This window comes from Hyla sarda, chromosome 3 (genome assembly GCF_029499605.1).
Source record: "Hyla sarda isolate aHylSar1 chromosome 3, aHylSar1.hap1, whole genome shotgun sequence".
Taxonomy (NCBI): Eukaryota; Metazoa; Chordata; class Amphibia; order Anura; family Hylidae; genus Hyla; species Hyla sarda.
In genome coordinates this window covers 384,601,870-384,628,322 of record NC_079191.1, presented here as the reverse complement: position 1 = coordinate 384,628,322, position 26,453 = coordinate 384,601,870, and the positions used below count along the sequence as shown (strand labels likewise).

The window sequence follows — 26,453 nt, the reverse complement described above, 5'->3', positions numbered from 1 at the left end:
AAGCACCATTGTGATTGGTCCATCTTCATTTGGACGGTGGGACGTATATACTTCTAAAGATACAGTATCAAGGGGACTATCAATTCAAATACATTAGATCATTCATATATAAAATATTAACTACTAATAGGGGTTATCCCCAGTTCAAAGGATAGGTGATAACTAGCAGACTGTTGGGGGGATTGGTGCGGGGGCCACTATTGATCACGAGAATGTATTCTTTATGTCCCCTGAATGAATGGAGCGGCAGTGTGCATATTCAGCCATCACTCCATTCAATGGCTTGTGAACATAGCCAAGTGCTGTACTCCGCTATGTAGGTCAGACCTTCACCATTTGGCTAGTTATTCTCCATTCCAGTGTTTCCCAACTAAGGTGCCTCCAGCTGTTGCAAAACTACAACTACCAGCGTGCCCGGACAGCCAACGGCTGTCCGGGCACGCTGGGAATTGTAGTTTTGCAACAGCTGGAGGCACCCTGGTTGGGAAACACTGCCTTATACTATGGTTAGATGATCATTTTTAATCTTAGGATATCCCCTTTTAAAGAACACTCCAGGTTAAAAATTATACTGTGTTATGCCTAGTCCAGGGCCTGTGTAATTCTTTTCTGGAGTGTTCCTTTAACTCCAGCTGCAGAAGTTAAAGGATAACAACAGTTTGATGAGTTGTTTGCATTTTAAACCAACTTAAAGGGATACTCCAGTGAAAAACATTTTTTTTTTTAAATCAACTGGTGCCAGAAAGTTAAACAGATTTGTAAATTACCTCTATTTCAAAAATGTTAATCCTTCCAGTACTTATCAGCTGCTGTATGCTCCACAGGAAGTTCTTTTCTTTTTAAGTTTCTTTTCAGTCTGACCACAGTGCTCTCTGCTGACACCTCTGTCCATATCAGCAACTGTCCAGAGCAGGAGAGGTTTGCTATGGGGATTTTCTCCTGCTCTGGACAGTTCCAGACATGGACAGAGGTGTCAGCAGAGAGCACTGTGGTCAGACAGAAAAGAGATTGGAGCATACAGCATGCTGTGGAGCATACAGCAGCTGATAAGTACTAGAAGGATTAAGAATTTTGAATAGAAGTAATTTACAAATCTGTTTAACTTTCTGGCACCAGTTGATTAAAAATATTTTTTTTGCCAGTGGAGTACCCCTTTAAAGAAAGAACTCCATCTTAAAAAAATATCTTTTAAATTGTCATAGGGAGATGTCAACAAGATGCCATTAATCATAGGTCATGAGGTTGATCCTGGAAATGACGAAATCTTACAATGCGAGTCTGGACCCCTTCAGCGCTAGTCAGAGATCAGGATGGCATCTTCTGATATGGTACTGCCATGTGTCAAAAGATTGTGGATTCCCCCTTTAATAATTCTTCAGGTAGCACTAAGTTTAACAGGAAAAGGAACTTTTTGGTATCGTAGATATGAAAGCTTCACCAAAACAGAAAGAAACGGTGGTGAATCCCAATAGTCTTTGCGGCAGGATCTTGAAATCAAAGTTTGTTAAGCTTGGTGACAATGAGAACCCGGACAGTCTGGTCAAACGACGTGGAAACGCACAAGCCTTTCTTATCGGGGCTCCAGTCTATGCTGGAGATGGGCTGCGAGGATAGGGTGACGTTCTGAAGTAGACTGACTGTCCCAGCCACTCCCATGTCCACACCGTCCGAGTCTTTCCGAGATCGTTGAGCGGGGTATTCACTAAGAAGAAAGACAAGTCATGTGACATCGATGAGGCTCTTAGCACTAAAAACCAATGTCTGGCTTGAGGTACCAATGCGCAACAGCACCTATAGCAGGTTTTGGTTTCCTTGCAGGAAAGGAGTATAAATCGCTTCACTATACATTAAAGGAGTACTCCCCTGGAAAACATTATTATTATTTATTTTTTTAAATCAACTGGTGCGAGAAAGTTAAACAGATTTATAAATTACTTCTATTTAAAAATCTTAATCCTTCCGGTACTTATCAGTTGCTGTATACTACAGAAAAAGTTATTTTCTTTTTGAATTTTTTTCCTGTCTGACCACATTGCTCTCTGCTGACACCTCTGTCCATGTCAGGAACTGTCCAGAGCAGGATAGGTTTGCTATGGGGATTTGCCCCTACTCTGGACAGTTCCTAAAATGGACAGAGGTGTCAGCAGAGAGCACTGTGGGCAGGCAGAAAAGAAATTCAAAAATAAAAACTTCCTCTGTAGTATACAGCAGCTGAAAAGTTCTGGAAGAATTAAGATTTTTAGATAGAAGTAATTTACAAATCTGTTTAACTTTCTGGCACCAGTTGATTTATAAAAAAAATAAAAAGTTTCCCCAGTGGAGTACGCCTTTAAAAGGCTCTATAGCTGTGGTGGTCAACCCTGGGTAGTGTGGGGGTGCTAATGCAGCTCATGGGCGCCATCAAAGGGGCCACACTTCACATTCAACCAGGGAAAGGTCAATAAGTGAGTGCACTCCTTTATGAACATATGAAAAGAACACAGGCCAATAATACAGACCCGTGTATAGAATATACAAAAATATACACAATGCACTTTATAAGATCAGAAAAGTACCACAGTGACCCCATAGGAAACAGGCAATTCATCTTCTTATAGCTGCAGAAGGCAGCTGTGCCATATGAATTTGCCTTTATATGACGCGTGAGGACTGCAGGAAACTCCCCACTATTTGGGCATTGCTCTTCTCTATTTATCCTATGTATTTAGGTTTCTTTGTCCATCCCTTATCAGTTTTCTTCTGCTACATATGTGTAAAATAGAAATAAATATTGTCAGCGCCTTTTAACACTTTTCATCCATTGGGTTATCTCACAAAGACAACACATTTAGCTTTGTACCTTCAGGATAGGTAATTAATATTAGAATGGTAGGGGGGCCGACTCCGGACACTCGTATGACCAGGGGCCACGGCGCTTGTGAGTGCTGCAGCTTCTTCAATGTTTATATCAGCTACAGGCCGGCTGGTAATTAAAATACTGAACGGTTTGCAGAGTATTGCAGCAGGCACTTGAATGATACAACGCTGGTGATGTAAACGCTGTAGAGGCGCAGCACTCACACAAGTGTCATGGCCCCTTCTGACAGCTGATTGTTGGGGCGCCAGCAGTTTACCCCCTACATATCTAAGGTCCGCTGGGCATTAATATCTCTTGTAGTGAACAGTAAACGTTAATTATTGCAACAAACTATTCGGGTGAATTTTATAGTTCTCCACTCTGGTCCTGAGTGAGGCATAGAAAGGGGTTCTCAAGAGGGCAGCTAGAGCAGCAGAGTGCCAAGAACACTGATTGTCAATTTGTCAGGGATGTATCTGATATATATATATATATATATATATATATATATATATATATACACACACAATAGAAAAAAATCCGCAGCACTACTCAGCTCAGTCCGTTTAGTGGTGCCAGCGCTCCAACCTGATCAAGGTTCCTCGTAATATAGAAAATCCAACAAGCACAGCACTCAAATTAAATAAAGTGCATTTATTTGTTCATGTCTCAATACAGCAACGTTTCTGCCCCTATGGAGCCATTTTCAAGCCTGAGGCTTGAAAATGGCTCCATAGGGGCAGAAACGTTGCTGTATTGAGACATGAACGAATAAATGCACTTTATTTAATTTGAGTGCTGCGCTTGTTGGATTTTCTATATATGTATATATATATATATAATATATATATATAAAGCGCCTGTGATTTTTAGCATTTTTCTATTAAAAACCTGTGAGTTCTGCTTCTCTCCACCCAAAGTGATTGACTGTTTATCTATGTATACAAACTCATACAGACGGAGCTGTCAATCACTGTGTGTGGGGGTGAGCAGGACCCCCCGACTTTCTTTAAGTTTTATACCAATTTTCACCTATCCTGTGCTGATCTCAAAAGAGAAATCCGAGGAGATCTGTCAGAACGGCTTAAAGTTCACGATACTCACTATTTCCAGAGATGAAGGCTTCCAGCTCCTCCAGTCGTCATAAAGACATCTCTGTTCTGTGGCAGATGCCGGGCTTGCCATATGGTAGACTTCTGCGCCTAATATAGGGAGTGGTCATTGATTGTGGTTACAATTGTAAAGAGATGTAACTAATATAATAAGATGTATATGTTTCAGTATGAAATATGAAAAGAACTGTATCCCATGATTAAATGCAAAAGGTAGATCAGTGTCATTGAAGAGGCTTTCCAAATGCAACCAATCTGCCTCCAGCTGTTGCAAAACTAATGCCAGCATGCCCCGACCCCTGGGCCCCTTTCCTAATGTAAATGAAATAATTATCATCACTGTCTGAACTATAAAAACAGAATGTTTATGATGTAACACAAAGAAAATGATAAATGCCAGAATTGCTGATTTTTGGTCACATCATCTATCGTAGTAGTAAAGTGGTACTGATAAAAACTACAGATCATAGGGCAAAATTAGCCCTCAAACAGCCCTGTATACAGGAAAATAAAAAAGTTATAGAGGGACAGACTAGGGCAATTTTAACCCCATAAGGACACAGCCCATTTGGGCCGTAAGGACGCAGATAATTACATTTTTACGTTTTCGATTTTTTCCTCCTCGCCTTCAAAAAATCATAACGCTTTTATATTTTCATCCACAGACTAGTATGAGGGCTTGTTTTTTGCGCGACCAGTTGTCCGTTGTAATGCCATCACTCACTTTACCATAAAATGTATGGCGCAACCAAAAAAATACTATTTGTGTGGGGAAATTAAAAAGAAAACCGCAATTTTGCTAATTTTGGAAGGTTTTGTTTTCACGCCGTACAATTTACGGTAAAAATGACATGTGTTCTTTATTCTTTGGGTCAATATGATTAAAATGATACCCATGATAATATACTTTTCGATTACTGTTGCGCTTAAAAAAAATAAAAAAAAACGCTAACTTTTTAACCAAATTAGTACATTTAAAATCCCCCTATTTTGAAGACCTATAACTTTTTCATTTTTCCATATAAGTGGCTCATTTTTTGCGCAGTGATCTGTACTTTTTATTGATACCATATTTGCTTATATAGAACTTTTAATCCATTATTTATAAATTTTTTGGAATAAAATCTTTAAAAAAAGCATCTATTTTGGACTTTTTTTATTTTTACGTTCACGCCGTTCACCGTACGGTATCATTAACATTTTATTTTAATAGTTCAGATATTTTCGCACGCGGCGATACCAATTATGTATATAAAATATTTTTTTTAACACTTTTTGGGGGTGAAATAGGGAAAATGGGGCAATTTACGTTTTTATTGGGGGATGGGTTTTTTTTCACTTTTTTTTTAAACTTTTATTTTTACACTTTAATAGTCCCCATATGGGACTATTTATAGCAATCACTCGATTGCTAATCCTGTTCAATGCTATGTATAGGACATAGCACTGGTCAGCATTATCGGTCATCTTCTACTCTGGTCTGCGGGAAGGCAGATCAGAGCAGAAGACGCCGGGAAGGCAACAGAGCCAGGTGCTGGCGATCCGATCATCCATTTTAGTGACCGCGATGCTGCAGATGCCTTGATCTGTATAGATCACGGCATCTGAGGGGTTAATGGCGGACATTCCAACCCGCGGACATTCCGCGGGATTGCGGATGTCCGCCATTATGGGCGGGTCCCTGGCTGCGATCAGCAGCCGGGACCTGACGCACATGATCCGGACATCACTCCGATGCTCGCGGTTATGCTTAAGACGTAAATGTACGTCCTGGTGCGTTAAGTACCACCTCAGTCGTTAAGGGGTTAACACCTTGGGTACGCAGGGCGTATGCGTACGCCCCCGTTCCTAAATCCTTAAGGACCCATTAACAGGGTTTAAACCGTTCTCACGACTGGAACTATTAAATGTCCGAACTATTAAAATATTAGGTTAGCTAAACCACATGGTCGATGGCGTACACGTAAAAAAAATACCAAAGTCCAAAATTGTGCATTTTTGGTCACTTCATATACCATAAAAATATAAATAAAAAACGATCAAAAAGTCCCATCAAAACAAAATTGGTACATATAAAGACCACGGTGCAAAAAATAAGCCCTCATAACCCCATATGCATAAAAATAAAAAAGTTATAGGGGTCAGAAGATGCCAATTTTAAAAATACTAATTTCGGTGCATGTATTTAGGATTTTATAAATAACAATAACATGTCGAGTTTACCATAAAGTTACCCCCCAAAATTTAATATGATTTTGTTTTGCCGTACACTTTATGGTAGAATGAAAGGTGTCAGTTAGAGATGAGCGAATTTACAGTAAATTCGATTCGTCACGAACTTCTCGGCTCGGCAGTTGATGACTTATCCTGCGTAAATTAGTTCAGCTTTCAGGTGCTCCGGTGGTCTGGAAAAGGTGGATACATTCCTAGGAAAGAGTCTCCTAGGACTGTATCCACCTTTTCCAGCCCACGGGAGCACCGGAAAGCTGAACTAATTTATGCAGGAAAAGTCATCAACTGCCGAGCCGAGAAGTTCGTGACGAATCGAATTTACTGTAAGTTCGCTCATCTCTCATATGGCTCTAAAATAATAAAAGGGTTATGGCTCTTGAAAGGAGGGAAAAAAATGTAAACGCTAACTTTAAAATTGGCTGTGACCTAAAGGGGTTAATTTGGAAATAAAACAAAAAAATAAATATGAATTAGTGAAAAATGAATGCCTGGTGCAGACATAAGAGGCAGCATATGACACAGGGGTTACCTCATTGGTTTCCGTAGAATCTGTCTCAAGTACCAACCCTATAATAAAAAGTGAAACACAAAAGCATCATGGCGGACGGTTACCTTTTCCGTTACTGAGGCAAAACCTTTCGTAGGATGTTGCGTCCTCATGTCGTAGACGTGAAATTTTCCTTCCAAGGACGTGGCAACTAATTTATTCATCATGATGTCCTTCCTGTCAAACTCCAGACTGCAGACCTGTAACAAATGTAGTAATAACACTTACCGTCAATATATAGCAAATCAGGAACATGGAGTCAGATACAGCTAAGAAAGAAACTAAGAAAGAATCTACCCATATACACCAATGGTCTCCACACTGTGCCCCTCCAGATGTTGCAAAACTACAACTCCCAGCATGCCCGGACAGCCAACGGCTGTCCGGGCATGCTGGGAGTTGTAGTTTTAGAACAGTCTGGAGCTAAAGGACCATTCCGAGCAATGATCTAATGTGTTATACCTAGTACAGGGCCCAAAAGGTCTGCTGCATAATAGCAAGTATATAATTCAATATATACTTTTCTCCACCAGGAATCCAAGCATAAGTATAAGTAGAATTGTTTTCTTTTACAGCACTATCCTGACAAGATATATGGTCGAAGCCATAAGCATAAGGTAAGAAATTAAAAAGTAGAATCGGCCATATACCCCGTTTTTAATATTGGTCTCCCATCGTAGAGACATGTTGCGCAGGTCAAACAGCTTAATGTCGCCGTTGTCATAGCCGGCGCACACAACGCGTTCCTCCTGGTTGTAAGCATCACCTTCGGTATAAAAGAGAGACAAACACGGTCAGAGAACACCACAATACTTCATTACTTGCTACTTTGTCTCACAAAATTGTACAATAGTGTTGGGCTGAAGCTTTCAAAACGGAACCAACAACTAATAAAGGGTTCAGATCTCATATGGTTTGCACTGGACTTTTTATCACCAACTAGCCCCGTCTTCCTACCTAAACCTAGTGGGAGTGGAAAAGCAACACTTTCCAGGAGACTGGGAAAGCTGGGCAATACGCATACTGCGTGCCACACAGCTTTCCCAGTTTGCTAAAGACCCAGACTGCTGGTCCTCCCTTTTCACTGCAGCAGCGCTGTCATATTCTCTCCATGCCCCTGTACTGATGTCCTCTCTCCTTTCTCACTCTTCTCTTAGGCCTCAATAAATCTCTCTTCCATCTGCTTTATCCTCCCCGCCCCCACCCTTGTACTAACTATTCTCTGCAACTGCCTGCTGGATATAGGTCTGGCGGCAGGATGTTTAAAACTCCTGGGCAATCTTCACAGCCCAAGACAGTTTCAGGACATCCCTAAACTCACTTACTATATTTTTATTTAACATAAGTAACATGTGTCGCAAATTTTATTGAAATATCTCCCGTTCTCCAGAAGTTATGCTGGAACATACATACAAAAATGTCAGGGGTGCCAACATTTACAGCCATGACTGTATATATATATATATATATATATATATATATATATATATATATATATATATATATATATATATATATATATATATAATATACACACACAGTCATGGCCGTAAATGTCTGCACCCCTGAAATTTCTCTAGAAAATGAAGTATTTCTCACAGAAAAGGATTGCAGTAACACATGTTTTGCTATACACATGTTTATTCCCTTTGTGTGTTTTGGAACTAAACCAAAATAGGGAGGAAAAAAAGCAAATTGGACATAATATCACCAAACTCCAAAAATGGTCTGGACAAAATTATTGGCACCCTTTCAAAATTATGGAAAAATCAGATTATTTCAAGCATGTGATGCTCCTTTAAACTCACCTGGGGCAAGTAACAGGTGTGGGCAATATAAAAATCACACCTGAAAGCAGATAAAAAGGAGAGAGGTTCACTTAGTCTTTGCATTGTGTGCCTGTGTGTCACACTAAGCATGTACAACAGAAAGAGGAGAAGAGAACTGTCTGAGGACTTGAGAACCAAAATTGTGAAAAAATATCAACAATCTCAAGGTTACAAGTCCATCTCCAGAGATCTAGATTTGCCTTTGTCCACAGTGCACAACATTATGAAGAAGTTTGCAACCCATGGCACTGTAGCTAATCTCCCTGGGCATGGACAGAAGAGAAAAATTGATGAAAGGTGTCAAAGCAGTATAGTCCGGATGGTGGATAAGCAGCCCCAAACAAGTTCCAAAGATACTCAAGCTGTCCTGCAGGTTTAGGGAGCATCAGTGTCAGCGCGAACTATTCGTCGACATTTAAATGAAATGAAACACTATGGCAGGAGACCCAGGAGGACCCCACTGCTGACACAGAGACATAAAAAAGCAAGACTACATTTTACCAAAATGAACTTGAGTAAGCCAAAATCCTTCTGGGAAAACGTCTTGTGGACAGATGAGACCAACATAGAGCACATCATTCTACTGCTTACCAAAAACAGAATGAGGCCTACATAGAAAAGATCACAGTACCTACAGTGAAATATGGTGGAGGTTCAATGATGTTTTGGGGTTGTTTTGCTGCCTCTGGCACTGGGTGCCTTGAATGTGTACAAGGCATCATGAAATCTGAGGATTACCAATGGATTTTGGGTCGCACTGTACAGCCCAGTGTCAGAAAGCTGGGTTTGCGTCCGAGATCTTGGGTCTTCCAGCAGGACAATGACCCCAAACATACGTCAAAAAGCACCCAGAAATGGATGGAAACAAAGCACTGGAGAGTTCTGAATTAGCAGCAATGAGTCCAGATCTAAATCCCATTGAACACCTGTGAAGAGATCTTAAAATTGCTGTTGGGAAAAGGCGCCTTCCAATAAGAGAGACCCGGAGAAGTCTGCAAAGGAAGAGTGGTCCAACATTCCGGCTGGGAGGTGTAAGAAGCTTATTGATGGTTATAGGAAGAGACTGATTTCAGTTATTTTTTCTAAAGAGTATGCAACCAAATATTAAGTTAAGGGTGACAATAATTTTGTCCAGCCCATATTTGGAGATCGGTGTGACATTATGTCCAATTTGCTTTTTTTCCTCCTTTTTTGGTTTAGTTCCATTACACACAAAGGGAATAAACATGTGTATAACAAAACATGTGTTCCTGCAATCCTTTTCTGTCAGAAATACTTTGTTTTCTTGATAAATTTCAGGGGAGCCAACATTTACGGCCATGACTGTATATGTTGAGTTATATATATTTTCACTTTAAGGACCAGGCCAATTTTATTTTAGCATGTTAGTTTTTTCCTCCTCGCCTTCTAAAATCCGTAACTCTTTCATATTTCCATCTACAGACCCATATAAGGGCTTGTTTTTTGCGCAACCAGTTGTACTTTGTAATGAAACCTCTAATTTTACCATAAAATGTACGGCAAACCCAAAAAAATATTTTTTTAGGGAGGAAATTTAAATGAAAACCACGATTTTGCACATTTTGGAGGGTTTTGTTTTCACACTATACACTTTACGGTAAAAATGACATGTGTTCTTTATTCTGTGGGTCAATATGATTAAAATGATACCCATGGCTAGATACTTTCATATTTTTGTACCGCTTAAAAAAGAAATCTAAAACTTTTGTACAAAATCGGTCATCTAAAATCATTTTTCCGTATATAGGGTGGTATGAGGGCTCATTACCGGCTGTGTATGACGCAAGCACCGCTCCGATGCTCACGGTCATACACAGGACGTAAATGTATGTCCTGGTGCAGGAAGTTGTGTGACAATTGTAAGAATTAAAAAAAAAAAAAAAAAAGACTGAAGAACCAGCACTTGAAGATAATTGCTTTAAAGGGGTAGTCTGGTTTAGGAAAATGTATTCCCTATCCAAAGGATACTCCTTTAAAACTTCTCAGCTTTATTCATTCTAAGTTAAAAATACAGGTCCAATGTACACATGAAACTAGATGCTTAGACTTGTTTTGGACCTATAGGGAGATTTATCAAAACCTGTCCAGAGGAAAAGTTGCTGAGTTGCCCATAGCAACCAATCAGATCGCTTCTTTCATTTTTCAGAGGCCTTTTCAAAAGTGAAAGAAGCGATCTGATTGGTTGTTATGGGCAACTCAGCAACTTTTCCTCTTGACAGGTTTTGATAAATCTCCCCCATAGTCCTTGTTCACAACAATTTTGTTGCGGTCAGAATGCTCGTTACCTTTGCAATAGACTTTTCCCAAATGACAGAACACTAAAGTTTTGCACTGTTTGTGGTAACCTGGATTGTACTCCACCAGGATAGAACACAATCAGCTGTGGAGTCCTGTTTTTTCCTTTCATACTGTTGTACACGGACATTAGTGCTCACCAAACGCTACAGTCCAGCAGTCTCTTTTGGCTTCTCCTTCTACCGGTTCCATATTGGCTACTGGAGTGTCTTTCTGTCTTGTGTCCCAAACCTTCACAGTTCCTATAAGGAAGGTTAAGAGTGAAAATGATATAAATAATGTAAAAAAGAAAATAAAAACAGCCCCATATGATCAAGTCACCATACATGAGGCTGACCATGTCACATATGGGGTGGCATATACTGCATACTGCCAAAAGATGGAAAAAAAGAATCTGCACATTAGTATTGATCACTGAAGACCAGCTATTGAAGGGTTACTCCGGTGCTCCAGTGTTCTGAACATTTTGCTCAGACTGCTCAGAGGCGGAGGCAGTGATCATGACATCATGGCCACGCCCCTCCATTCATGTCTATGGGGGGGCGTGTCAGCCAGCACGCCCCCTCCCATAGATATGATTGGCGTGTGCGTGGCATGACGTCACCAGGGGGCATAGCAATGACATCATGACCACTGCCGCAGGAACCCGGCATTTGTTTAGAACGTCGGGTGCTGCGGGAGATCGCTGAGCCCCAGCAGCATGACCCCCCGCAATCAAACTTTGGATAGGGAATAAGATGTCTAGCAGCGGAGTACCCCTTTAAATCTATTTGGATTGGATAAAGCATGAAAGAACCAAATGTGCTCAAATGCTGCACAAACACAATACCAAGCTGGAAAGGTAACACATACATGGAGCTCTATTAAACAGATGATCCCGGCAAGTGACCAGTTTAAAGGCATATTCTGGAATTCAGGCTGACCATACGACCTGCAGCGAACAGACTGTCCCGTCTTTTTATGTACATCTATATTTTAATGCTAATATACATATAGTGATCCCCTGCAGCATGCAGGGACTTGCTCTGTATTGGCGTGTGTGGCAAGGGACCGGTGCTCCATGCCCATGCCTTGTAGGTGATCGCTGTGTGTATTAGCCCTAAAATATAGATGCACTTGATAAACATTAGTGACACAAAGCTCTGCCACCACCCTGCGCTCTGTGACAAGCAGAGGTTTGGCTGTAGCAGAGCAGACGCTGCCAGAGGGGGCAGTAGAGAAAACATGTCTGAACTCTTAGCATACAAAACTTCCAGCAGAGAACAAAAGTATTAAAAAATAAAAATTATAAAAAAAATTACATGCATTACAAAGTTATAGGACTCTAGTACAGCTTTGGAATAAAATGTTTTTGTTTTGTTTTTTTCTCTGAAGAAGTGATTAAAATAATAAAGGGGTACTCGGGTGGAAAACATTTTTTTTTTTTTTTTTTAAATCAACTGGTGCCAGAAAGTTCAACAGATTTCTAAATGACTACTATTAAAAAATCTTTACCCTTCCAGTACTTTTTAGAATCTGTATGCTACAGAGGAAATTATTTTCTTTTTGAATTTCTTTTTTGTCTTGTCCACAGTGCTCTCTGCTGACACCTGATGCCCGTATCAGGAACTGTGCAGAGCAGGAGAAAATTCCCATAGCAAACCTGTCTATTCAATATGTGGAGCATGGAATGTATTCCTCAATACATGAAGGCCTAAAGAAGTGGTCTCCAAACTGTGGACCTCCTGCAAAACTACAACTCCCAGCATGCCCGGACAGCCGTAGGCTGTCCGGACATGCTGGGAGTTGTAGTTTTGCAACATCTGGAGGTGCACAGTTTGAAGACCCGTGCCATATAGCAACACTAAATATGATCTGTGCAACCTGACTCTTGACTCCCCACATCGCAGTGACCCGAACTAAAGCCAATATTGTCTCGTCCCATACAAGAAATGTTATTTTACACAAGACTTACCATCCCGGCTTCCCGTTACAATCTCTGGCGCACCTTCCCCAATGCCTAAACCGCCAACTCCATCAATACAATTGACTATCTCCTTGTGCCCTTTAACAGAGTACACCGGAGTATCAGCGGCTTCCAGATTCCTAGAAAGGAAATAAATATATGTAGATTTATTATTATGTGGTCAAGTTGTGTTAAAAAAAAGCTTATACAATGCTGCTTCTTTATGTCCCACCTACACAGCAATTCCCTAAAAAATCTCCTACTGTGCCTCCCCAAAAATAAACCCTACCCCCAAAGTAAGCCCTAGTAGCCCTACTGTGGTTTATTATGGCAGAGGGCTGGGGGGGGCACTGTAGGAGTGTGGAAGACGACGGGGGAAGGGGAGGATGGGGGGCTGTAGCAGTGTGGAAGATAGGGGGGGTGCGGCATCCTCCCACAGCCCCCCATCCTCCACGCTGCTACAGCCCCCCATCCTCCACACCGCTACAGCCCCCCATCCTCCCACAGCCCCCCATCCTTCACACTCCTACAGCCCCCCCATCCTCCACACAAAAGGAGAACTCCAGTGAATTTGAATTGTTTTGTTTTATCCATTCTGCCCAGGCTACCTAAATAAAATGAATAAATATCAACTTAAAGGGGTACTCCGGTGAAAAACATTTTTTTCTTTTTCTTTTTAAATCAACTGGTGCCAGAAAGTTAAACAGATTTGTAAATTACTTCTATTTAAAAATCTTAATCCTTCCAGTACTTATCAGCTGCTGTATACTGCAGAGGAAGTTCTTTTCTTTTTAAATTTCCTTTCTATCTGACCACATTGCTCTCTGCTGACACCTCTGTCCATGTCAGGAACTGTCCAGAGCAGAATAGGTTTGCAATGAGGATTTTCTCCTACTCTGGACAGTTCCTAAAATGGACAGAGGTGTCAGCAGAAAGAACTGTGGTCAGGCAGAAAAGAAATTCAAAAAGAAAATAACTTTCTGTGGAGCATACAGCAGCTGATAAGTACTGGAAGGATTAAGATTTTTAAATAGAAGCAATTTACGAAATTTTTATAACTGTCTGGCAGCAGTTGATTTAAAAAAACAAAAAAAAGTTTTCCTGCAGAGTACCCCTTTAATGTATATTATTACTAATATATATACACAAATACACATAATTCAGTAACATGGTATTGGCGCCAGACATTTATTCTACATTTTAATATTATTTGCCACTTCTGCCAGCAGATGGCAATGTACAACATTTATGGCACAATAGAGTAGGTGACTTATGCTGCAGACTGTGTGTTGTGCATGAAGCTGCAAACAATGACACCTCAGCCATGAATACTTGGTTATTGCTCAAAGAAAGTCATTTCATTGTCATTTGCCCGTATGCGATTACTTCTCATCCATTTAAGGTGCGTATTGCAGGTTAGCACAAAATTATTCGGCATTTTGTCTTAACAGGATAAGCTCAAGGAAGGAAAATTTTTGTTTGCATCATTTTTTTGCATTCTCCCCTTAGAAGATATTACTGGCTTGTGAAACAGGAAAGCAGCAATTTAGTTTATTAGTCTTAGTCACCTATAAGAAAGGCTGCGTGTTCCTTGACTGTTTTATCCGGGCTGGATTTACACTGTTTTCATTTATGTTTAATGTATACATTTTATATTCTCGAACAGGATTAAGAAAAAATAAAAAAAAAGTATAATGTAATGGATACTACAAAAAGGATTCTGCTGTATGTTATAGGAGCAGGGCTGTTTCTGGGCAAAACAACCGAAGACCTTTTTTTTTTTACTTAACTTAAACACATTTAATCCTTTAAATCTAGTGGATTTCGGATTTCACTGTTTAAAGGAGTACTCCACTGCTAGACATCTTATCCCCAATCCAAAAGGATAGGGTATACAATGTCTGATCTCTCGCAGCACCTGGCATTCTACACAAACGCTGGGTTCCTGCGGCATTGGTCGTGACATTACAGCCACACACACGCCCCTCCCCTCCATGAGGGGGCGTGGCCGTGACATCATGATCATGGTCTCCGAGCGTTCTGAACAAAGTGTTCACAGATCGCTGGAGCACAGGCGTACCCCTCCAAACAGCAGCTCTAGTGATAAATGAATATTTCCTGCAGGTATAAATGATCAAACCAGTAATATCTTACCAGACACTGAGATTTCCTCCAAAGTCACCTGTGGCCAAGTATCTCTGCTGTAGTGAACTGGCTCCAAACGTTCCACATTTCAGGGGCTTAGGCTTTTCAATCTATTTAATAAAATAAAAACATAACACGTGACTTAGCATTACGTTATCACTACATAGAAATGTCTAAGAGAGAAGCATTACAGCTCACATCCATCCCATTATATATATATATATATATATATATATATATATATATATATATATATACACACACACACACACACACACACAGTCATGGCCGTAAATGTCTGCACCCCTGAAATTTTTCAAGAAGATGAAGTATTCCTCACAGAAAAGGATTGCAGTAACACATGTTTTGCTATACACATGTTTATTCCCCTTGTGTGTATTGGAACTAAACCAAAAAGGGAGGAAAAAAAGCAAATTGGACATAATGTCACACCAAACTCCAAAAAGGGGCTGGACAAAAATATTGGCACCCTTAACTTAATATTTGGTTGCACACTCCAAAGAGTAACTGAAATAACTGAAATCAATCGCTTCCTATAACCATCAATAAGCTTCTTACACCTCTCAGCCGGAATGTTAGACCACTCTTCCTTTGCAAACTGCTCCAGGTCTCTCTTATTGGAAGGTGCCTTTTCCCAAAAGCAATTTTAAGATCTCTCCACAGGTGTTCAATGGGATTTAGATCTGGACTCATTGCTGCCACTTCAGAACTCTCCAGCGCTTTGTTGCCATCCATTTCTGCGTGTTTTTTTTATGTATGTTTGGGGTCATTGCCCTGCTGGAAGACCCAAGATCTCGGATGCAAACCCAGCTTTCTGACACTGGGCTGTACAGTGCTACCAAAAATCTGTTGGTAATCCTCAGATTTCATGATGCCTTGCACACACTCAAGGCACAGAGTGCCTTTAACGGCCTCAATCGGGACGGGGCACAGCGGGCAATAAGGGGTCACGGTGGATCCTATTTACCATAATGGGGTCCGTTGGGCACCATTATTTTGTAGCAGGAAAAGAAGACGGCACATGCAGTCATTTTTCTCCAGACGGCCATCATATGCCGTGTCCTAACAGCAGTGTGAAGGAAGCCTTGTCCACTCTACAGACATTCAGCCAGCAGAATATGGTGATAGGGATGCGCAGACATTGTTGTCTCCATAGATGGCAATGCAGTCCCGATGGAATTCCGCTCAAAGAATTACCATATTCATTCTTATATTTTACTAATAATATTATTTGGGTTGGATACAGGCAAGAAAAAAGATTTTTAAAAATTTTGGCGTCCAGACACTTAATATGGCAGCTCTGTCTATTGCTCCCAGAAGGAAATCTCTGCTGCCTGTAGGCCCAGCCTTGTCTGTGGGTATTGTAAGGGAATATTTTTGAGCTTCCTTACTGCCACCCATACGTTGGACAAGTCACCAACAATAAGAAGTTTGGAATTACGTATTTTCTCGGATAATATATTTTTAGCTAACTACACTGTTGGAAGCTTAAAAAGAGAACCTGCCACCATAAAAATACTATAAAAAAACCAACAAAATACTATAAAAATACTATCCAATCTATCAGGATCATCTTATAGAGCTGGAGGAGCTGAGCAGATATATATATAAAATTTGTGGAGGAGATTTAGTATAACTTGGCATTTATTGAAATTGGTGATATTTCCATGCTTAGGAGTCCAATGGGAGGTTCTATCATTGAGTGGCACTTCCGACTGGACTCCTAAGAAAAGAATGTGCTGGGATCTCAATCAACAAGTTATACTGACTCTTTTCCCACATAGATAGATATATATATATATATATATATATGGTATATGCTTAGCTCCTGCTCTATAAAATGAAGCCAATAAATTGATAGTATTTTCATGGTTCTCTACATCATACAGTATTTTTATTACGAAGTTGTCATCTGCGGAGGTGACTATCCTTCTTAGAAGTCTGGGGCGCTCAGAAGTGTTTACACATCTAGTTATGTCCCCATCGACCTTGTAAAACCAAGAAAGTTTTTTTATCAACCCTCCCTGTAGAATTGTATCATCCCCAGGAACCAAGCCAACAAAATCAAAACATGTTATTACGTTCTATTGGGACTTTCTTTTGTAATTCTAAAACATAATGATAAGCGCAAGGTACAGGTGTATGTAGGATCTGTCCCATAAACAGCTTAGCTCTGCAATTCCATGATTATAGGCTCAATAAAAAGTCATGAAAATCAAAGATTAGTAATAATATGTGTCTACACGGGGGATTTCAGGACAAGCATAATGGCCCAGGGACAAATAAAGGATGTCCTGATACCATCTTTTTAAGAGAGTGCAGGTACTTTTTTTCTTTCAAGTACTCACCGATACCAATTGCCAACACTTTTATTTTGTTTTATTTTTTTATGTCACTTGACAGCAGAGGTGGCCATAGACTTTGTGAAGCCTTTAGGGGAAAGTCAAACATGAGGACCTCAATGACACTAATAATTAGGATATGCCCCCTAGTAGTTATGTAGGGACCCCCCAATTAGGTAGAAACCCCTTGTAAATAGATAATTCTCCTATTAGGTAGAAATCCGTTAGTAGGGAATCCCCTATTAGGTTGAAGCCATCAGTAGGTAGGGAACTCCTCCCTTTTAGGCAGAAGCCCCCAGCAGTCAGGCATGTAGGGAAGAACCTATTAGATAGATGCTCCTTTTAGAAGTTTACCCCATTAAAGGGGTATTCTGCCCCTAGGCATCTTATCCTCTATCCAAAGGATAGAGGATAAGATGTCTGATCGTGGTGGTCCGGCCGCTGGGACCCCCTGTGATCTCCGGGCCGCCACCCCGGCGTTCTGAACATTTATGTTCAGTACACCAGGTTTTGGTAGCCGTGACATCACACCATGCCCCCTTCATTCATGTCTATGGGAGGGGGCGTTGAAGGCAGTGAAATCGCAGGGGGCCCAGCGGCCAAACCCCCCCCCCCCCCCCACACACACAATTAGATCACTATCCTTTGGATAGGTGATAAGATGTCTAGGGGTGGAGTACCCCTTTAAGTCCCCTCCAAAAGAAAATAAAAGTCCGCCTCACCTTCCTTCCGCTCCTGTGCTGAGGCCTCAGCCCTGTTAGTAGTGCACGATGTCATTTTAGTGCACGCCAGATCCTGCATCACCCCACATAACGGAGCGACCAATGAAGAAGCGGCAGCATTGGAGCAGGGGGAACGTGAGAGGGATTTTTATTTTTTTTAAATGGTCTGCAGGAATCGGGATGGGTATCAGGGAGGTGCAAATGGTTGGTATTTGTGTCTAGCCCAGATTTATCTATCTACCGGAAACCAAAACATTCTGGTTTAGCCCATAGTAACCAATCATAGCTCATGTTACCAGTTAAGATATGAAAGCTGAGCCGTGATTGGTTGTTATAGGTAAAACAAGACAGTTTTGTTTTCAGGCAGGATGATAAATCTAGGCCAATTTGTCTGCACAAAGGCAACGGTAATAAAGATATATATCCAAAAACCCACATAAACATGCAATCTGTTATCATTGTTATACCTTTATTTCACGGAACTCATAAGGGCATGTTCGAAAAATGTGGGCTATATTTGGTCCATTAAAGGGGTCCTCCACTGGAAAACCTTTTTTATTTTTTTATTTTTTATCAACTGGTGCCAGAAAGTTAAACAGATTTGTAAATTACTTCTATTAAAAAAAACTTAATCCTTGCAGTACTTAGCTGCTGTATGCTCCAGAGGAAGTTCTTTTCTTTTTGAATTTCTTTTCTGTCTGACCCCAGTGCTCTCTGCTGAAACCTCCGTCCATGTCAGGAACTGTCCAGAGCAGGAGAGGTTTGCTATGGGAATTTTTTCCTGCTCTGGACAGTTCCTGACCTGGACGGAGGTGTCAGCAGAGAGCACTGTGGTCAGACTGAAAAAAAATCAAAAAGAAAAGAACTTCCTCTGGAGCATACAGCAGCTGATACTGGAAGGATTAATTTTTTTTTAGTAGAAGTAATTTTCAAATCTCAAACATTTGAGAGAGCATGGAAAATAAGCGGCACTCACCACAACCAGCTAGCGACAACTTCTTTATTTCTTAGGCGTGCAGTAAAACATGCAGGTGCAGGGAGACAAGGACGCCGGGGAATCCGGCTGACTGGTCACAGCCGTATCGTGCTTCCGCACTTCGTCAGACCATCTCATCCACTGGGAGCTCACCAGGTAAATACCTGCCGGGCTCCACCCATGGGCGGTCATTTCTGTTACATACAAGTGCAAGTGCAAAAATACAAAAACGTAGAAAACTTATAAAAACATTTAAAAACAGAAACTTAACCGGAATTCGTGTCACCGCATTAAGGACAGGATTAAAGAAATATACTTAGATCTAGTTTATCGTTCAAGCCGAGGTCTCCTTGTGCGTTCGTGCGCATTATCCATCGGGCCTCGGCTTGAACTAGCAATTTGCGCCTGTCTGAACCGTCTGTACTATCAATTCTTTCAATACCAAAGAATTTTAATGATTTTGGGTCCCCTGCATGCATATTAATTACATGATCGATCACCCTTGGTGATCCTTTCCTCGATTTAATCGAGTAAAGATGTTCCCGAAATTAAATTAATTCCCGATTAAATCGAGGAAAGGATCACCAAGGGTGATCGATCATGTAATTAATATGCATGCAGGGGACCCAAAATCATTAAAATTCTTTGGTATTGAAAGAATTGATAGTACAGACGGTTCAGACAGGCGCAAATTGCTAGTTCAAGCCGAGGCCCGATGGATAATGCGCACGAACGCACAAGGAGACCTCGGCTTGAACGATAAACTAGATCTAAGTATATTTCTTTAATCCTGTCCTTAATGCGGTGACACGAATTCCGGTTAAGTTTCTGTTTTTAAATGTTTTTATACGTTTTCTACGTTTTTGTATTTTTGCACTTGCACTTGTATGTAACAGAAATGACCGCCCATGGGTGGAGCCCGGCAGGTATTTACCTGGTGAGCTCCCAGTGGATGAGATGGTCTGACGAAGTGCGGAAGCACGATACGGCTGTGACCAGTCAGCCGGATTCCCCGGCGTCCTTGTCTCCCTGCACCTGCATGTTTTACTGCACGCCTAAGAAATAAAGAAGTTGTCGCTAGCTGGTTGTGGTGAGTGCCGCTTATTTTCCATGCTCTCTCAAATGTTTGATCCATGATTCTGTCCTGGCTGAGCACCCCACAAGCAGCGACACACACACACACCTGTTCCATCAAGAGCGAATATCAGGCTGCATGGTTGGCTGTGCCGAACGCTGTTTCTCACTACAAGCAGTAATTTTCAAATCTGTTTAACTTTCTGTCATCAGTTGATATAAATATATATATATATAGACTGTCCGCCTCAGTCTATATATATATAGATATATATATGTTTTCCAGCGGAGTACCCCTTTAAAGTCAATGGGCCTGTAACGGAGATACCGTGGTATTTATTAGAATACTTTTTTGCCAACATATACTGGCGACCTGGAGCCAAAACTCGGTATGAGCTTAGGAAGCTCATCAGATAGTCGGTGACTACCATGAGTCTAGAGTAGTCACCCCGTGTACTGCTATTAGGGATGTAAGAAAAAATCGATTCTCGCGATAATCGCGATTTTTCATTTGCCGATACAGAATCGATTCAAAATATTTTTGAATCGATTCTTTTAGGGATGTGGAATTTTTAATAAAACGCACTTTATCTTACCTGCCAACGAGCCCGCGGAGCTCCAGTACAGTCCGGTACAGGTGTTGGGTCCCCGGGCTGTATTCTTCTTACTTCCTGTTAGTCCGGCACGTCACATGGAGCTTCAGCCTATCACTGGCCGCAGCGATGTCCCGCCTCCGCTGGTGATAGGCTGAAGCTCCATGTGACGTGCCGGACTAACAGGAAGTAAGAAGAATACAGCCCGGGGACCGAACACCTGTACCGGACTGTACCGGAGCTCCGGGGGCTCGTTGGCAGGTAAGATAAAGTGCGTTTTATTTTATTTTGCAGCCCGGACGGGATAACATGAGAAAAGTGAGCACCGGAGTACTAGATCGCCGCTGTCAAAGCTGACAGCGGCGTCTATTGGGATCTATGAATGCTCCCAGGTGGGCGATATATCGCGATGTATCGTCACCTAGACGGTATCGCGATATATCGGGATATATCGAATCGCCACACTGGTATCGCGATTCGAATCGAATCGCCAAATTCTTGGCGATTCACACCCCTAACTGCTATGGTTCTAGATCTGCAGAATTTCAACATTTCCACCTTTGACCTGATGACAATTGTCAAGGCTGGACAGTGGGGGAGGGCACGGAAATGAGAATCATCTAGATCAGTGTTTTCCAAACAGTGAGCCTCCAGCTGCTGCAAAACTACAATTCCCAGCTTGCCCGGACGGCCAAAGGCCGTCCGGGCAAGCTGGGAATTGTAGTTTTGCAACAGCTGGAGGCACACTGTTTGGAAAAAACTGATCTAGACTGTGGAAATCTTCCTTCTTGAGACTTTCTTTGTAAAAAAAAAAAAAAAAAAAAAAAAAAAACACACACATAACAGTCTGTACAATATTGCAAAGGGACATAAATCCAAATAATACAGTGTAGCGCTCAGGAAGAAGAAGCTCAGTTGCTTAGCAACAAAGGAAAGGAGCAGAACCCGCTAGAGGCAGAACACAGAAACGTATAGTCTCTGCTCGCAACGTGGTGGAACATGTTACTTAAAAAGTTTTATATAGTTTCATAATAAAGTAACCCTTTCAAAGCCTCAGGGTATCCCACTGTTAGTAAAGCCCGGTGTTTGAAGATTTTACATACAATGCATTTGAAAAGTTTTCATACCCTTTCACTTTTTCACATTTTTGTTATGTTGTGCCCTTGTGCTAAAATAAAACCCAAACTAGGACCTTTAACAAAACCTGTGCAGAAGATAAGCTGACCAGTTGCTCATAGCAACCAATCAGATCACTTTCATTTTTAAAAAGGCCTCTGCGAAATGAAAGAAGCGATCTGATTGGTTGCTATGGGCAACTGGTCAGCTTTTCCTTTGCACAGGTTTTGATAAGTCTCCCCAAAAGATTTCCCCATGGCTCTACATTCAATACCCCATCATGAGTGACAACAGAATGTTAGAAATGTTTGGTAATTTATTTAAATAAAAAAATTAAAAAAAATAATTGCATTGGCATAAATATTCAGACCCTTAAAGCGGTACTCCACTGGCCAGTGTTCGGAACATTTAGTTTTGTACGCTGTGTGCGCGCACTGCGAGGGTCGGTCACGCCTCCTCATGATGTCAGGACACGCCCCTCCTCAATGCAAGTCTATGGGAGGGGGCGTGGTGTACAGAACTAAATGTTCCAAACACTGGCCAGTGGAGTACCCCTTTAAGGGTATGCTCACACTACGGAATTTCACAGGAATCCAGCTGTATGACCCTTAACACTGGTGTGAATGGGTTTTCCGCTGAATTTCCGGAAATTGATCGGCCAAAAGAACGAACATGTTGATTCTTTTGGCGGAATCCGCAAGCAGAGTCTCTTTGTTTAAAGGGAAAGTGACTTTACTGCCACAGGTAAAAAATATATGATAGATCTCCTATATACTTCTCTTTCCCGTCTCCTCCTGTAGTTCCCTCACAGAGCGGGTTGTGTCTGTGGTGATGTAACAGCTGCCATTTTAAATAAACTATACATAACTCTCTAGACAGGATAAGAAGTTCTACATATTATAAGGTACCAGATTTAGAAACCTTTCTATGGCATTACTCATTTTTTTTTCTTTTCTTTTGCCAATGTTCTCCTATAAGGCTTATTCAACTATCTAACGTGGAATGCCAGCTATAAGGCTCCGTTCATGCTACGGAAATTACGGGTGGATTTGATCTCAATGGGATTCTGCTCAGACCACACTACCCAAGTTCTCTAGTGGAATTGGATTCCACAATTAAACTGAACAGGCTTAAAGGGGTATTCCAGGAAAAACTTTTTTAAATATATCAACTGGCTCCAGAAAGTTAAACAGATTAGTAAATTACTTCTATAAAAAAAAAATCTTAAAGGGGTACTCCGCCCCTGGCATCTTATCCCCTATCCAAAGGATAGGAGATAAGATGTTAGATCGCCGCGGTCCCGCTGCTGGGGACCCTGGGGATCGCCGCTGCGGCACCCCGCCATCATTACTGCGCAGAGCGAGTTCGCTGTGTGTGTAATGACAGGCGATACAGGGGCCGAAGCAGCGTGACGTCATGGCTCCGCCCCTCATGACATCACGGCCCGTCCCCTTAATGCAAGTCTATGGCAGGGGGACCGCCACGCCCCCTCCCATAGATTTGTATTGACGGGGCGGGCCGTGACGTCACGAGGGGGCGGAGCCGTGACGTAATGATGCTCCGGCCCCTGTATTGCCCGTCTTTACATGCAGAGCGATATCGCTCTGCGCAGTAATGATAGCGGGGTGCTGCAGCAGCGATCCCAGGGGTCCCCAGGAGCGGGACCCCGGTGATCTGACATCTTATCCCCTATCTTTTGGATAGGGGATAAGATGTCTAGGGGCAGGGTACCCCTTTAATTTTTCAGTACTTATGAGCTGCTGAAGTTGAGTTGTTCTTTTCTGTCTAAGTGCTCTCTGATGACACCTGTCTCAGGAACTGTCCAGAGTAGAAGCAAATCCCCAAAGCAAACCTCTTCTACTCTGTGCAGTTCCCGAGACAAGCAGATGTGTCAGCAGAGAGCACTGTTGCCGACCGAAAAGGACAACTCAATTTCAGCAGCTGATAAGTACTGGAAGGATTAAGATTTTTTTAATAGAAGTAATTTACAAATCTGTTTAACTTCCTGGAGCCAGTTGAGATATATATATATATATATATATATATATATATATATATATATATATATATAAAAAAAATTTTTTCCTGGATTACCCTTTAATCTTTTGGTGGAGTCAGGGACAGAATCTGAGCAACCCTACCCACCTACATCCAACTCCTGACTTCTAGGGTCTGGCAGCAAGTCCCGTGTGCATCCAAGTTCTCTTTCTGCACAGTCACCTGTGACCCCGAGCCTCGGTTGCTCTTAGATGTTAGCCGGTCTATGCTAAGAGAAGCCCTGGGCATCATCTGCCAGCTTCCCCAAGCAGCTCCTGCTGGTGTAGTCTACAAACTCCCCATCATGGTCTATAGTTTCGGGGGAACTGCGAGAAATCGATGGGGTACTCCGCTGTAAACATCTTATCCCAATCCCCCTCTCGAATGAATGAGCTATCAGCCGCAGCGGCTGTCCCCACATCGAGGGAACTAATCATATGTTCTCCCTGTCCTCCTGTGAGCTGCCGGCGCTTTACATGAATGAGATGCAAGCAGCCGGCGCTTTAAGTGATTAAGTTGCGGACCGCGGCACGGGAAACGATTAAGATGCAAGCCGGAAGCAGTCACCTCCCCCTGCAAGCGGTATTTTTGTAACTTATGGCGGTTCCACGGTATATTTCGGTATTCAGTATGAACCCCTATACCGCCCAGCACTACCGCAACTTAATCATTTAAAGCGGCCCACAACTCAGCCCACAACTCGGCCCTTAAATCAATGAGGAGGTGAGGGGGGGGGGGGTTAGAGAAGCAAATTAGTTTGGGGGGGGGGGGGGGAAATACCGTGTATCCACCATAACTTACAAAGATACCGCGATATGCATTTTTGGTGATACCACCCAGCACTACTCCCACATCGTGGCTGCTCAGGGAGCAGGGGGAGCGGCCGCGATGTGTGCGAGTACACCGTGCATGCGTGGCGATTAGCAGATTGCAGCAGTAGGTCTGCTCATAGTGGTGTAGTGCTGCTCCGAGCAGGCACATCTAAAGGCACCCTGTAGGGGTCCTTCGGCGGCAGATCCGCTGTGGATCCGCTCGTCTGAAGTGAACGTACCCTAATAAAGGTTTTCCGTGATTAACTCTGATGGTCCGTGATGGTCTGTCTCCAGAATAGCGATCTCCGTTGCTGGCTTTTAACCATTAAGATACCGATGGCAGAGTTGACAGCGGCATCTAAATGGCCAAGTCACAGATGCTGCAGTGGTCCAGATCTGATGCAATTGCAGGCACCAGATCCATTGTCACGGCAACCTGAGGCCTCTATAGCTGCCAAGACTTTGCCATTGACAGAGCCTGCAGATCTGAAGGATCAGTGCAGTACAATACCTATGATTACTCATACAAGTCCGGACAGCAGCATGCTGGGAGTTGTAGTTTTGCAACAGCTGGAGGGCCACAGTTTGAAGATCACTGCCCTAGAGGGAATTAAAAAAAAAAATATGGTGTTTAAAAAAATAAAAATAAAATAAACACCCATAATAAATTTCTGTAATGTTGTATATTATAATTATTTTTATAGTTGTTACTATTTTGTGTTTCCCTCTCATTCGCTGTAATGTTTTTTTGTTTATAAATATTTTTATAGTTGTTACTATTTTGTGTTTCCCTCTCATTCGCTGTAATTTTTTTTTTTTTTATAAATATTATTTTTATAGTTGTTACTATTTTGCGTTTCCCTCTCATTCGCTGTAATGTTTTTTTATTTTTATAAATATAATTTTTATAGTTGTTACTATTTTGTGTTTCCCTCTCATTCGCTGTAATGTTTTTTTTTTTTTTTTTTTTTTATATAAATATTATTTTTATAGTTGTTACTATTTTGTGTCTCCATCCCATTCATCACCTGTGACTCCTCCTGGTGGCAGTTACTGGTTCCCAGTTGCCATGGCAACATTGATACACTGACATTCTGCGACACCTAACAACTGGTTACTGATTTCAGGCATCATACAATGCACATCCAGACCCCCAGAGTAGTGTTTACCAACCAGGGTGCCTCCAGCTGTTGCCAGACTACAACTCCCAGCATGCCCGGACAGCCGAAGGCTGTCCGGGCATGCTGGGAGTTGCAGTCTGGCAACAGCTGGTGGAACCCTAATTGCCAGATAAAATAAATATATATACTTTGCAGATATTTCCTGATCGCACAACCCAAGCCTACACACCACCGACCTCCCGGATGAGCTTGGCCTCCCCGTGCTGGATCTCGTAGATCTGCAGAATCCCGCTCCCCCTGGCTAGATTGCCCAGGCAGACGAATTTGGCGCTGCACGGGATCCATTTGCAGTCAAATAAGGTGTAATTCACACTCTTCTGGACGTGTGCGATAATCTGCGGCTTCTCGAGCGGAGACGACATGATCGCAGCCCCAACAAGTGCGCCTGTGCCCAACACTGACACTCTACTGACCCCAAACACACAAGCCCCGCCCCTACCTGACACTAACCAACGTTTACTGAACTCCAGGGCTGTCCACATGAATGCCTGTTCAAAATCCTCTACTCGTTTCGCCGTATTTTCCTTCCTAATCTGTTTTGCAATCATGAATCCTATTGAAAGAAATAATAAATAATAATTATTATCTTGAAAGGTGAATAGTGCGATTTTGTAGCA

The 26,453-nt window shown here is 41.9% G+C and overlaps 2 protein-coding genes across 3 annotated transcripts in view; one reads left to right on the top strand and one right to left on the bottom strand.

Annotated features, from left to right (window-relative positions):
* Positions 1 to 26,453, top strand: part of LOC130362843 (uncharacterized) — a 195,681-nt gene that overhangs the window by 168,991 nt on the left and 237 nt on the right. Inside the window, exon 21 of one of the 2 annotated variants that reach the window (XM_056567917.1) lies at positions 7,303 to 7,344. In XM_056567917.1, coding sequence (XP_056423892.1) covers positions 7,303 to 7,313 — 11 coding nt within the window. In that variant the 3' untranslated portion in view covers positions 7,314 to 7,344. Of the gene's footprint in view, positions 1 to 1,233; positions 1,401 to 7,302; positions 7,345 to 26,453 lie in introns of those variants that run through there. The other variant, XM_056567916.1, reaches the window with a different exon arrangement.
* Positions 1,412 to 26,274, bottom strand: DNAAF10 (dynein axonemal assembly factor 10). The gene is made up of 8 exons (XM_056567919.1): positions 26,013 to 26,274; positions 14,972 to 15,072; positions 12,827 to 12,957; positions 11,013 to 11,114; positions 7,378 to 7,493; positions 6,793 to 6,927; positions 3,941 to 4,038; positions 1,412 to 1,702 (listed from the first exon to the last, which is right to left on the bottom strand). Exons 1-8 carry the CDS (start codon positions 26,196 to 26,198, stop codon positions 1,495 to 1,497), a joined length of 1,077 nt encoding a protein of 358 aa, XP_056423894.1. The 5' UTR covers positions 26,199 to 26,274; the 3' UTR covers positions 1,412 to 1,494.